This window comes from Blennius ocellaris, assembly GCF_963422515.1.
Source record: "Blennius ocellaris genome assembly, chromosome: 21".
Classification (NCBI taxonomy): domain Eukaryota; kingdom Metazoa; phylum Chordata; class Actinopteri; order Blenniiformes; family Blenniidae; genus Blennius; species Blennius ocellaris.
Window position 1 is genome coordinate 10,204,595 of NC_137670.1, and position 13,696 is coordinate 10,218,290.

At 40.7% G+C, this 13,696-nt stretch overlaps 2 protein-coding genes across 2 annotated transcripts in view; one reads left to right on the plus strand and one right to left on the minus strand.

The window, feature by feature from the left end:
• shisa8b (shisa family member 8b) overlaps positions 1–5,074 on the plus strand; it is a gene marked incomplete at both ends in the record, with an annotated part of 29,920 nt that extends 24,846 nt beyond the window's left edge. The window contains 2 exons of the mRNA XM_080516821.1: positions 468–581; positions 4,536–5,074. Coding sequence (XP_080372947.1) covers positions 468–581; positions 4,536–5,074 — 653 coding nt within the window. The remainder of the gene's footprint in view (positions 1–467; positions 582–4,535) is intronic.
• Positions 5,075–10,245: 5,171 nt separating this feature from the next.
• Positions 10,246–13,504, minus strand: LOC308146171 (desumoylating isopeptidase 1-like; the record flags this gene model as incomplete). The annotated part of the gene is made up of 6 exons (XM_080517863.1): positions 10,246–11,730; positions 12,423–12,545; positions 12,884–12,993; positions 13,108–13,177; positions 13,299–13,320; positions 13,417–13,504. 6 exons carry the CDS (start codon positions 13,502–13,504, stop codon positions 11,649–11,651), a joined length of 495 nt encoding a protein of 164 aa, XP_080373989.1. The 3' UTR covers positions 10,246–11,648.
• Between the last annotated feature and the right edge of the window lie 192 nt (positions 13,505–13,696).

Below are 13,696 nucleotides of genomic sequence, written 5' to 3' on the forward strand. Positions count from 1 at the left end.
GCATAACTTTTGGTCATGAAGTATTTGTCAGGTGAAGAAGAGATTCAGTCTCACTGGTCAGACAAAAGCCGGCAACAGCCCCAGAGGCCCCCAGGGTTTAGTTCTTCACATGCAATCTGAAGTGAAATACTAAAGGTCCTCAGGCAACACACATATTATAATCTTACTTTGATCCAAAACTTTTACAGTCTTTTGAATACTTTTGGGGTATTCTGAGTGTGATGGGTGCAAACAGGAATTTTGCACGCGTGGAAGCTGAAACTTAATTACAGTGCAACCGGGCAACTTTCTGACCCACTGCAGGGTCACAGTTTGTCTATGTATGTAACTGTGACAGAGCCAAAGCCTGCAACTTAAAACTTTCATTCACAGTGATTTGACGTTGTGGATCTCGTTGTTTCTCCCTTCTTTTTTTTTTTTTTTCCCCACATTCCCTGCTGACTCTTCCTCTTTGTGTGTCTCACCAGAACAGTACCATCTGAATAACTCCGCTTACGGGCCGTTCGGACAAGGGCTTCCTCACCCGCACAGCAACCACAGCACAGTGGGACTGAACAAGTACACCTCCCTCAAAGCCGTGGGTAAGTCGGACACGGATTGCGCAGGATTTGACGCTCACCGCAGACGACACGGTAACCTTTAACGGGAGGGGAAGCTGGCAGCTCGGGAGCTGCTAACTGACGGGGGTCTCTGCCTCGTGGCAAAAGGAGGGAGTTGATCTTAAGGTGGAGACGCCACACTGTTCCTGTCCGACACTGTGGCGTGACTGCCTTGGAAATGTTATCTAAACGTTATTGAGTGACTGAGTCTGTGGTGGATTCGCTTCATCCGTTACATTATTACATTTTGGGTTGCTCCAAGATCGCAGCCCCAAAAAAGTACAAGAAGCAATCCAATCATATAGGATTATTCCCTGATGCACATTATTCTTGAATTGACAAACTGCTTGCAATCAGCTTTAAAATATCCCGGTAGTGTCAAAGATTTTCAGTTCACTTTTTGTGCAGATGTGCTTTTGTAAAGAGTTATATCATTCTATTGTCGTGTTACAGCCCATGAAACAGGCTGCAGGGCTGTTCTTGTTCTATTAGGTGACTGTACAGGTTGTATTATGTCGACAAAGAGTCTCTCGTTCTCTCCCTCTCTCTCTCACACTCACACTCACACTCTCACACACACACACACACACACACACACACACACACACACACACACACACACACACACACACACACACACACACACACACACACACACACACACACACACACACACACACTGTCCTTGAGTGGTGTGGAGGACTGCATCAGACCTCGGGGAATCCATGAGAACGCAGTCGGCCGAAAGGCAAATCTGGCTCATCAAGGTGGATTTTACTTCTCAAATCTTCACTATTATCATTGAAAAGTTGACAAAGCCTGAGCACAGTCCCAGTAACATCTGTCTTTCCACACTGTCGAGATCATTTATTTTCTGCCCGGTAGTAACATGCACTCTCTTGTTTAAGAGAAAAATGTCCTCCTTTCTCTATTAATCGTATATCTGGTGTGTTTGTACTTATACACGACCTCTTCCCTCGTCTCCTGTGTTGTTCTCCCTCTCTGATCAACCCTCAAGTGTTTCCACCTTCCTCCCAGTGTGTGTATTTAAGTTTTCAGTCTTTCCCAGTGGTGCTTTATTCCTATTTGAATCAACGTTAATTTGGCCCCATTTACACGACAACGTTTCAAGTGAAAAAGCATCGATTAAGACTCAGATATATTTTACACAGCAACGTTTTGAAAACGATGTCCGTTTACACAGCAGTGGCAGGAATCTTGAAAATATAGTTTTCCTGTTGGACCACTAGTGGGTGAAGTTATAGTTGTTTTTGTATTGAAACCACACCTACAAGCAGAAAGAACAATAGCAATTTGGATTGAGGGATTTGCACCTATGCAGATAATTAGATGTTATAATTTTCTATTTAGATCAGGAGGCAACTTTACATTTTCTTTATATTGCTCAAATGGGCTCAGAAATTCATGTCAACTGCAAAATGACAAAATGACTGAACAAAATGCTTCTTTTTAAGTACATGAAGCATTTGTATTCATTGAAATCCTCCATATTAAAAGAAACAGCACCACTTTACCGTGCCTTTTCTCATTCAAACAATACTTTTAATTTACTTTGTGACAATAGGGACACAAAAATCATTTCGGACAATAACAAGATGGAACCCATTTCTGTAGATGTAGTTTAAATCAGCAGATATCTGATTGTATAAACGGAGCAGGGACTGCTGGTGTGTTTTCTGACATGGTTACTGTTGGTGGAGGCAGAAAGCTGGCGGCAGTGACCTGAGCGTGCGGTTTATTTAAATAATTCCTGGTGACACAGACACGCACAGGCAAAGCTCACATAGGACTCAGGGTGGGCTTATTCATCAGGCTTTCACTGCTGCGTCCCCTCCTCCTGACACACACACACACACACACACACACACACACACACACACACACACACACACACACACACTTTTCTCTACATCTTTCTTTCCACTGAGGTCTTTATTATATAAATATATCATTGAGTTTGTTCAGATCTTAACAAACCAAATTCATCAAACAGTGGTAACAGCAGTCTGAGGTGTTTAACGTTTTATTCTACTCTTATCCAGTTTAGAAAGATTTGCACATCAATGTGAAGCTACTTTAGAGTCTGTACCTTTTAATCTGATGTGCCGTTAATCCAGAGAAGTATTGCAGTTTTAGACATCATCAGATCTGCATAATCTTTTTTAATCCTCAAATTTTTTATTGTTTTCAACCTTCACTTGCTTATTGCTGTCCCAAAATCCAACACAAGTACATTTTACCAGAGTTGGCAAATGTACTAGAATGAGCACAACAACAAAGACAAAAAAAACAAAAAACTTGTATCTGTACTACTGGCAGTAGTTTGTGTTAACAACCAATATAGGATGCCCTCAAAAGAAGATCATGGAAAAGCAAAATACACAAAATTAGCTTGATTTTTTTTTTACAACCATGCTTCCTTTTGTCCTGAAATAACATTAGCTTTATATACTGTATGTGAAAAATGCTGCCTTTTCAAATAAAAAATAAAAGTGTGCCCCCATACACTGAAATTCAGAAAAAAAGGAATTTGCCCAAGAGAATTCATTGAGTATGATTATTTTAGTTTTGTTTAAAATGAAGACACCTGTGTTCAGATAGGGTGCAAAAGAAAATAGTATTGAGAAAAGTAAATACTTACTTCAAAAATTGACTCATAAAGTACAAATAGGACATTTTAGTATAATTTCTATGTGTCGCTGTAAAGGAGGGCAGTTAATGCTAATCCAAATACTTCCTCCAAATGCCCCCCCCCAAAAAAAAGTTTACCAGAATACTTTGAGGAGCAAAGCAAGCTGACATTGCCGGGGGGTCGGAGCCAGGAGGTTTCTACCGTTGTCATGGATTAAGTGTGATTCAGTCATCAGAGTTTTTGCAAATGACAGACTCTGTTTACACATTGACAGTTCGTTTTAGGCCGCCGCCGAATCAGACTGTGACGAATCCAAAATGACTCTGAAATACAAACAAGTTAAAGGAGGCTAAATATAGCATGTGTTTGCTCTACTGGCCTATTTGTTATAAAGGGGGATTCTGGCTGATTTCAGACTGTTGTTACAGCTTTTATTCCTATCACTGAATAAAATGGTAAATAGTAAATTTAGCAATGTTGGGTAGGACTGGGTGGTCTATGTATCCCCACAATTTTATAGTTGAGGATCAACTGTAATATCAATCCAACTTGGTCGTCTGTCCATACGAATGTCCGTGTGCGGGCCATTGTTAATGTTTCTAACATATTGTTCTCTGCATGCAGGTGTGTGTTGGTTGATTACAAAACAAAAAAAAGAAAACTGCACATACTAGTGGCACAACACTAGTTGTTGGGCTACATTGTTTTCAGAACATTCCCATGTAAGGAAAACACAAACAACTCATTTGACATAAAACGTCATGTAAACAGGGCCTGAGATTTGTTCTTACATTTATAGACCTGCTTGAAGTCTGACAACGTTCCTGGAGCATCTATATAAAGGGGTCCAGCCTTTCTTTGACTTTCATCCACTTGAATACTGAATCATAGGAGTTGCATTCAGAATCTGCTGTGTCTGTGTGAGCTGGACTGGCTCCGCCCACACAAGCCCATCTTGTGAAGAGGAGGAAGTACTTCCTCTCGTGGTGCCATGTGCCAGAGCAGAGTTCGCTGATTGTGGGAGGAGTTAAACAGTAGGGCCTACCTTCAGTGTGATTGGCTAAATCCCCGATGACACTATATACGGTTTGATTTCTGATTTGCTCGTTGGCGCAACAGATTTTCTTCATTCCAGGTACGGCGACGCATATTACTGTTGGAAAACCCTTACAAATTCAATTTTGCATTTTATTATCCCTTTAAAGTAAAAACGAAGAAGTTGATGATGTTAAAGACTGAAGTGATCCGAACTCATCTCCATTTTTTTTTTTTCTTTTTTGCAGCGGATAGCGCTTCTCGCAGCTACTACAAGAGCTTCCCGCTCATGGACTTCTCCCAGTACCAACCCGTGGCGCCTCCGAGTTTCCAGCCGGTGCAGCCCAAAGAGAAGTCATACATCCACCAGCCTCTGCCGGCACACCACGACCTCCATGCCCCCCTTTCCATCTCCATCCCCTCCAGCCACCTGGAGCACTCGCGCCTCCCCAAGACCACCACGCACCCGTTCCTGTCCAGCTCGGCCTTCAAAGCCTGGGAGCCGACCAGCCGCCACGTCCACCGGCAGATCTCGGCGCCGGGCCAGGCCTCCTCCTCTTCGCACGGCTCCACCCGGAGACACGCCTACTCCACCCGGAGGCAGCAGAGCATCGAGAACGTGCCAGATCTGTTTAACCAGCCCTATGTGGGCGGGTACGGAGGAGCCGGAGGGGGTGGCGGCCAAGGGCACCACGTCCAGGGGCAACATGTATCTCAACCCTCCTATTACCACCACAACAGGCAGAAGAGCTACTCCACCCACAGTACGACTGAGGTGACCGTCTGAGTGACCACGCCTGAGAGCACCCACCGCGTGAAGCACGACCTGTTACCTAAACGCCAGCGTTTATGGACTGTTGACCCAGTAGGGGGGGGAATTAAAGAGTAAAACGAGAGTTTGATATGTAGAAAAGGCAAGATTGAGGATGAAACCAGTGAAGAAAGAACTAAAGGTCTTCTTAACACGTAGAGACTCTATTAATATAAAGAACTACTCTCAGGCTCTAATAGATTAGATGGTCTCAACTGGTTCTCCATTAGTGGAGAAACAAAAACAACATTTTACCTTCATCTGCAGCTTCATTGTTCAACGTTAACAGAAGAGTTTGTGTTCGTCGAGGGATTCCGGTAAAAGGCAGATCGAGCAGGGTCGTTAGTAAATGTCACCGCATATTAACACCCAGTCTTATTTACAGTTTCATGGAAACTTCTCTCATGTTGTACACTCAGTGTTAGCATGTGGCTGTTTTTTTGTTGTAGATGTAGTTCATAACCTCAGTTAGACCTCAGGAACCTTTTTCTACATTTGCATATGGCTCAACGGATTAACCATGAGGAATTTGACGTCATCTTATTTAGTTAAAGTGCAGCCACCTATAAACTCCATAGAGCAGGCTTAAAATATATCACTCAATGATCAAGTAACTTGTAATACATGTGACACCTCGACAACATTTGCCATCTTCACTGAGCAAAAGCTGTGGATAAAAGGGATTACAGGCTTATTCCATGTGGGTGCCTGATGAAAGTCAGAGCTGTCATTTGGCCCGTTTGCATCACATTTATTTAAACAAGGGATGTCAAACACATTTTAGTTCAGGGGACACACACACAGCCCAATTTCATCTCGAGTGGGCCGGGCCGGTAAAATAATGCCATGATAACCTTTAAATTATTTCTTGTGGTGCAGACTATACGTGATGAAAATGTTTATATTTTCACTAAACTAAACAATTACAACCGAAAATTACAACAATCCCAACATAAAGCCAATGTGGAAAATTGTGATACTATTACTAGTTAGCTATCTTTCATGGCAGTGTCACTGATATCTCAGTTCGGGTCTCAGTGTTTCAATCTGCCGCTCTTGGAGGCTGGTTTTGGCCCCTTTATGTTTGCCACACCTAGTTTAAACCTTCATGTGCAGTTTCCTGGTTACAGCTTATATATTTGATTTAGTCGCTCACTTTCTGTGCCCCCCCCCTTTGCACGGGGGAACATAGTAGATTTAGTCGATCTCAAATAGCCCATATTTAAGCGATATCTGCATTTGAGAATGAATAAATGAAGGAATTCAGCAATAAAATCCATACCAAACTCCTTAAATTCACTGTGAGACAAGAATACTAACTGCGACACCACCGAGCAACAATGGTAGAAACAGAACTATTCATTAATTTGAGGCATCCATTCATCTTTTATACGACTCCATCCTGTTCATCTATCACGGGGCAAACACACACGGACAGACAACCACACACACTTACATTTAGTGTCGCCAATTAAGCTCGCATGCATATTTTTGGACTGAGGGAGAAAACCCATACACACACAGGGGGAGAACATGCAAACTCCACACAGGAAAGCCTGGCCAGTATTTAAACCAGTATTCACCCTGCGGTCCATTCATAAAGGCAAGTGTTTTCATTTCAGGCCTTTCTGGTGGAGGCTGAGAAGTTTTGGAGTCCTTTGCAACTCCAGTGGATGTTTTCTTTGAAGATTGTCAGTCAAAGTATATTAAAAAAACAAAAAAAAACTGTGTCACGATATGACATTTTAGATCGACTACATTTGTGTATATCGCATAGCCTTTATAACTGATCTATCTCAAATTAACAGCTGTGGTTATTCCAGGCTGCAGAAGCCTCCCAGCTCGGCCCTAAGACCACCTCCTCAGTCTACCTCCACACGCAGAGTCGTTTTCTGCTCGCTCCTCTTTCGCCTCTCACCGCCGATTTCCAACAATGGAGCGCTTTTGCATTCTTTACCATCAGGCCGAGCATGCAGGGACAGCATCCCCCGGGTCACATTAACTCGTCGGTGAGGACAATGCCACCATCATGTCGGCTCCCATCAGCCTCCGTCCCGAGCGGGGAGAGGGAGGGGAGGAGAGGGTGGGGGCAGCGTAAGAGCCAGAGGCTGGGAGTCTTTAGAAAAGCAGAGAAAGGATGGAAACAGAAGAGCAGAAGAGAAAGGAAACAAACGTACGTGGCCGTGTTTTCTCTTTCCTCAGGGCGAATATGAGGAGTCAGTGTGGATCTGAGTTTCTCACTATTGAACTGTCTGGGTCATAACTCAGTGTGTGGATGCCTGGATGTAATTTTTAACCCAAGGCCCCATCGCGGGAGGATCGGCGGAGGCATTTCCAAGCCTGGAGCCTTAGACACTTCTCATTTCATCTGTGGGGCCCGCACAGCAGAGGACACCACGCAGAGCCGAGCCTGTTTGAACACACGATCAACAGTTAATGCGTCCACTTGAACCTTCGGTGGCGGCCTGTGGCTGAAACACCCTCAGGAACAGCGTGACGTGAAGAAGACGGGAACTCTTAACAAAGAGATTGGACAACGTGTCCAGAAATGCTTCCATGAGGTCCTGCATAATTATATTTGTGGTAAAAGAGTTGAGGGCAAAACTTTTGTTTTAAGTGATTTCAAAGCAGTTGGGCTGAGGATTAAGCAAAAAAAAAAAAAAGGAGGGGGGCAAGATGAGGGAAGGTGAAGCAGGATAAATACATTTTAATGGACAAGTGGCCGAAAAGTAAACAACCCACGGCTTCTTTTCTTCTCCACATAAATTTATCATAAGTTCTGCAAGACATAATGAGTCTGAGATCTTAAACTATTTCTCCCATCTCCCTGTTTTAACATCAAAATCCAGAAGAGCACAACATTTACTTGAAGCTTCGAAACACAATAAAGGAAAAATACTTTAGTATTAACTTATTCATGCAAAATGTGTTATCATTGATATATTTTTTTTTTTAAGCAATCACAACATTTCAACAGCAACATCTAGGAATAATTAGCAACATTTGAAAGAAACTTTAAAGCGTATCTTTTATTTCAGTATATGTAATGATTTGAAGAAAAAATATTAATTGCTCCATACTTTCTAGATCAACAAGATTTTATTTGATGACGATGGAAGCCTGTGATATAACTTTAAAGATAAATGTATTATTCAAGGATATACCTCTCTTTTTACCATAGGGCTAGGGTAAAAATATAACTCCCCTTTTACGCACAACATCAAATTAATGTTATTTATGATCCAAGTAAAGAAAACCTGTCCTGTCTCATTGATTTAACGTGGAAATTACAGAAATAACTGTAAACTCAGTTCTCAAGCAGTAAATTCAAGTTGGACTCTCGATAAAAAAAAAAAATTATACAGCTGATCCTATGGAAATGAATGGAATGTTTCATTGTGTGGTAGTTAGAGGTTTTAATTGAAGTCAAGTTTTTTGCTTCTACATCCACTTTGTCCAAGTGAGACAGTGAAACTTTGAGTAAAATTGGAACATGATGCATGAATCTTTTATACCACTTTCTTCACTTCAGGGGCAAAGGGTTAAATTCAACATGGACTTAATTTCTTAAATCTTGGATCTTACAATCTGTGTGGTTAAGATACTAAACTCTGTCTGCAGCGTTCTCTTTTCCACACCGCACACGTCTCTCCTCATAAAGTGACATAAATTCACACCACTTCCTCCTAATCATCACAGTTTTGCAGGTTTAGGGTCACAATTTTTCTTTCTTCCTTTTCATCTTAAGCAATAGTAGTTTAGCGCTTCCAGGAGTTTTAGTTGGTATGTTCGCCTGATCTTTGTACATGAAACAAACCACTTTTAAAATCTATTTAATGCAAATGTTTGACTTTTTGTGTACATTACTGTGCAGTCTTTTTGAGCACATTCATTTTATTCCATGTGGTTCCGTTTTAATAGCTAAATGATGTGTATAACTGTTTATTTAATGGCATTTTCTATATACTTTTGATTAAATAAGGGCTGTATGAACAAACTAAATTTAATTCCAAGAGTACCTATTATTATTTTCAGTCAGATTTTATTCAGATATATTATGTTATAGTGATGAAAGCTTGAGTTTTGCTGTTTCCTGATGTGCAATAGAAAAGGTTCAGGTTGGCATACGGTGCTGTCTGTTCATCTTCCTGCTGTGAGTTTTCACATTAAACATAAAAGCACAACTTCCCCTTGACATAGGAACAATGTGTGTTGTGTGATTGCACAATGCTCACTAGTATATTTAGAATCTGCTGTGGGGAAGGCAGTACAGATGAGTGACATATATGAGAGCACAACTATGATAAATGTATAAAGACAAACATGATAGCCGAGTAAATATCAAGTTTATGTGATGTGAAACGACAGTATGTAGCAAAAACATGTGTATATATTGTATATGTACCTCTACTTCTTACAGCAGAACTAATTTATACCCAAAAATCTCCAGAGACGTTATATACGAGATATTGTTTAGTAACTGAAGACACTTTTGAAGATGAAATATTAAAGATTGTAAAAATAAATGTTGAGGCTTTGGTTTGACTTGTTTACATATGAAAGTGGCACATGTTTACTGGGTGAAGCAGTCAAATGACCTCATGTCCAACAATTGAGAGGTTATCAGTCCATGCGGCTTTGCCTAAAAGAAATATCTATATATAATAACAGAAGAATTTGTGGCACAAACGGGTACGTTTTAATACTCAGGAAGAATGGGGGGACATTTTTATATTGGAGGACGATTGGGATGTTAAATGTGTTTATGTTGGTATGTACATACTTTGAGAAAAGAAAATAAGGGGAGGCGGAGACGACTACTGCTAATGATCATGTAGCGCCATCTTCTGGTTATTATCTGTATTGCGATGACATGAACGCGTTAGATTTACTCTTGATGAGTTTACCAACTCATTTCTTGGACAGATTTGTCAAAATCGAATGAAAATGTTCTTTTCTGTTAGTTGTAATTATATTTAGAGACATAAATACATCTTCTGATTTTGCAAACAACAATCGTCACAGCAACAGTTCACTCAGGAGCAGTTTATTAATCAAGCCAAACAAGTGTCGGGTGTACATTTTAAAACTGTAAGGACTATTTTTTATCCGTAGTTGGTTAAACAATATGAAAACAATTGCCGGTCAGCTTAGAATTACTTTTCGTTTCTTTGTGGAGGTTTAAACATTTTAATAAACTATATTTAACAGAAATAATCATATCCAGCACGATCACAATTACAACGATGACCAATGAAACAGAAAACACAGGATGAAGACACACACCAATGGAGGAGGCTGCCGTCCATGGCGCTTGGTCATGGGATGGGGAATCAAGCTGGCAACCTTCCGATTGATTCGACAACCAACCGAGCCAAAACCACACCAAAGGTAAGTGGTTTTCTTTAATTACAATTATGTGCTGCAGAATATGAAACAGTCTGTTTCACAAAGTAAAAAAAAAAAAAAAGACTAAAAATATCAAGGTGCTTTATTTTGTCATTTGAAAATAAATACTTTTCAACGTAAGTGAGATTTGTTCACTCCTTTTTTGGGTGTGTCCTAAAGACAGATGGACTTGAACTAGTCCAGCTTTTATCATATTTAGTAGGAACTTGTGCTCTCAATGTACAACCCTTTAAATGGAAGTACAATGTTGCGTTGCATAGATAAGTGGGGGGTGAGGCAGTCTGCGGTTCACTTGATTAATAAAGACAAGATAGCAGGATGTTTCAGATGAAGCTGTCATCTAGTCATCTAGTCACTTCTTTTTCTTCCCTGGAGCACTTTTGATAGACTTAAAAAAAACTCATCCCATTGCATTATATATCATATCATATCATATCATATCAGGAAATTTGATGGTCATAATGTTCCAGCTGATGGGTGTCTATATACAACGCGGGCACATAAAGTAAGAAAAGGTATGTTTAGTAGAATATTTCTTTCTTTTTATAGTGAATGATTTACAAGATAAATAAACAGACCTTCTCCTGAAATTTTTTCACAAGAACAATCTTCCAAATGCACATCAGTATATTTTTTTTATGTGCTTCATTTAGATATATCCACTATGTGTTTCATTTTATATATGAAAACATGTGCTTAACTAAAGACAAATCCCTGGAATACCTCCAAATCCATATATTTTAGCTGAAAGATAGAGTGAGTGAATTCCAGAGCCCTGAGGTGTAACTTAGAGAAAAGCTGTATGAGCGATGATACGAAAGGAGATGAAGAGAATCAAAGGCATACAACTATACTGTCTGTTCCGAGGAGCACTGAGATATTGATATGTAAACAATAAGGCAATAAAAAACTTCTTACGTTTTACCAACTACTACGAAAACAGAGTCGAAAATCTTGAGTTTAAAAAGGTTATTACAATAGTCTGGCAGCAATAATCTTTGTCAGCGTCAAATATAGAAACAGACCTTGAAACTCAACAGAGGAGCGTCTCTATGATGTGAGCTGTGAGAGTAGCTGCTGGCAGGAGTGAACCTCTCAACCTGGCGTGGACGTTATCGAGGATTTTCTTTGCGATTTCAACCTATTGCTCCTCAGTGATGTTGCTGCCTTCAGGGTTCACCACGACGGCTTCCAGAATGGGATGGAGGATCTGGCCGAAAGGCCTGCGGGCGAAACGGAGCGGAGAGGACAACATACTGTGATCCAAAGGTTTCCATCAGGTGGATGAGAGTGCATGTGATTGTGAAGTATAGACGAAAGGGACAGACAGAACTGCAAAAACGCAATTTCCTGCAGAGTACATTTGTATCACCCCGACTCAAACCAGCTTCTCATTTATAGAGAGGTACAGTTTGGGGGAAACTACTTTTTGGAGCCTGTATATTAGAACAAAAAGTCATTGTCATTGTTTCTCCAGGAAGGTTCTGTTTAACATTACCAAAAATTTACATTATTCAAAGTTTTCTTTAAAAAAAACTTATGCTTTCTTATGTCTAAAATCATTAAAAACAGAGTTAACTTAATACTTTTACTTTTGTTTTTTTGTTTCTATACTGTGAATATAGAGTCCAGATGGTGAAATAGTGGTTCGCCCTGTCACATCACAGTGAGGTAATTTTGGGCTTTTTTGTTGTGTATTACAAAAAATAAATACATTTTCCTATGTGTTAATGTATATGCTTCATTATAAATGTAAATAATCCTCAAACATTCTAATGATATTCCAAATAAAACAAATATTTGCATCAATGAAAACAATGTTATGATTACAGACCTGATATTTGACTAATGTACACAATGAGACAAACAACAAGAGACTGTCCCAATGCAGGAGCTAATTCATGAGCTCACTTACGTGGACAATACTTCGGATGGGAGGTCTGTTATGTAGGACGGGATCTCTTTGCCCAGGAGGTATTGAGCCACCTCATTGCTGAAAGTGTTGCAGTTGTGCTCAAACAGGCTGTAATCTTCACCTCTGTGTGCCAGAATAGTGAAGAGGATGAAATGATTCAAAAGAAGAGGGGGGGAAAGCAAAAGGTTGGACTGGCCTGTGTGAGCACCAAGAGAAGATAGGACACATGTGGACCGTGAGATAACAGGAGAAAGTGGGGGAGGAAGGAGGACAGACTGAAGATGTTGGGATGCATTACTTTCCATTTCATCAATTGCATCTATGTAAGCTGAATATAATGTAGAATTTGAGAAAATATCACAAATGTAAGTTTTAATGTTGTCATTATTAATTGTGGGTGACAATAAATGCCAGACGGTACACGATCAGGTCGAAATGTCTTGACGAGCCTGAGCTTTTACCTGAACGTGGTCTCAGCCAGTGACTTAACATACGCCATGAATGTCTCTGCATTGACCTCAGTGAAGCCCATGTCCACGACAGACTGAGGCTCTCCTAATAACGTGCCACCCTGTGAACAAAAACGCACATTCAGTCCAAATGGTTTGGTTTGTAATGTACAGCTCCGGAAATACAGTGATCATGAACTGTATGTTTGAGACTAATAGACAGCGATGATGCTTACAGGTGTGCAGGAGTTGACGCCTTCTCCATTAAAGAAGACCTCCTTTCCATGGACCACAATGGCAGTGTGCCTGTGAGACAAATAAAAAAAAACAAAATTACCAATATCTGTGACAACTATAACAAACCACAGGAGCAGAAGAGACAGTTGTATTCAGTAGGTGAAGAAATGGTATTAAATGCATGCATCACCATATCCCATCCACCTGTTTCCCTGTAAGCAAAACATGAACAAAAGTTAGAAAGAGCTTTTCAGATATAGGGGTCAGGGAGGAGAAACACCAATCCGGCTGAAAGGTAACAAACTCACCGAGCATGAGAAGGCTCAACTTGCTCGCCACTCCTTTGGACAAGTCGTAAATGTAGAGCTCCACCGGGAACGAGCCGGTTTGATCCATGGTTGTGAAATAAATGTGACCAAAGTAAATCTACAACAACCTTTCTGGGTGCTGCTGCTTGTCAATACAAATATTAACATGACCGCGCCCACTCTTTCCTGATTGGGCAGAATGTTACACGGACAGACGGGGTATCCAATGAACGATCCGACGTAATTTACGTGCGCGTTCACGTACAGGGACGCGCTGCTC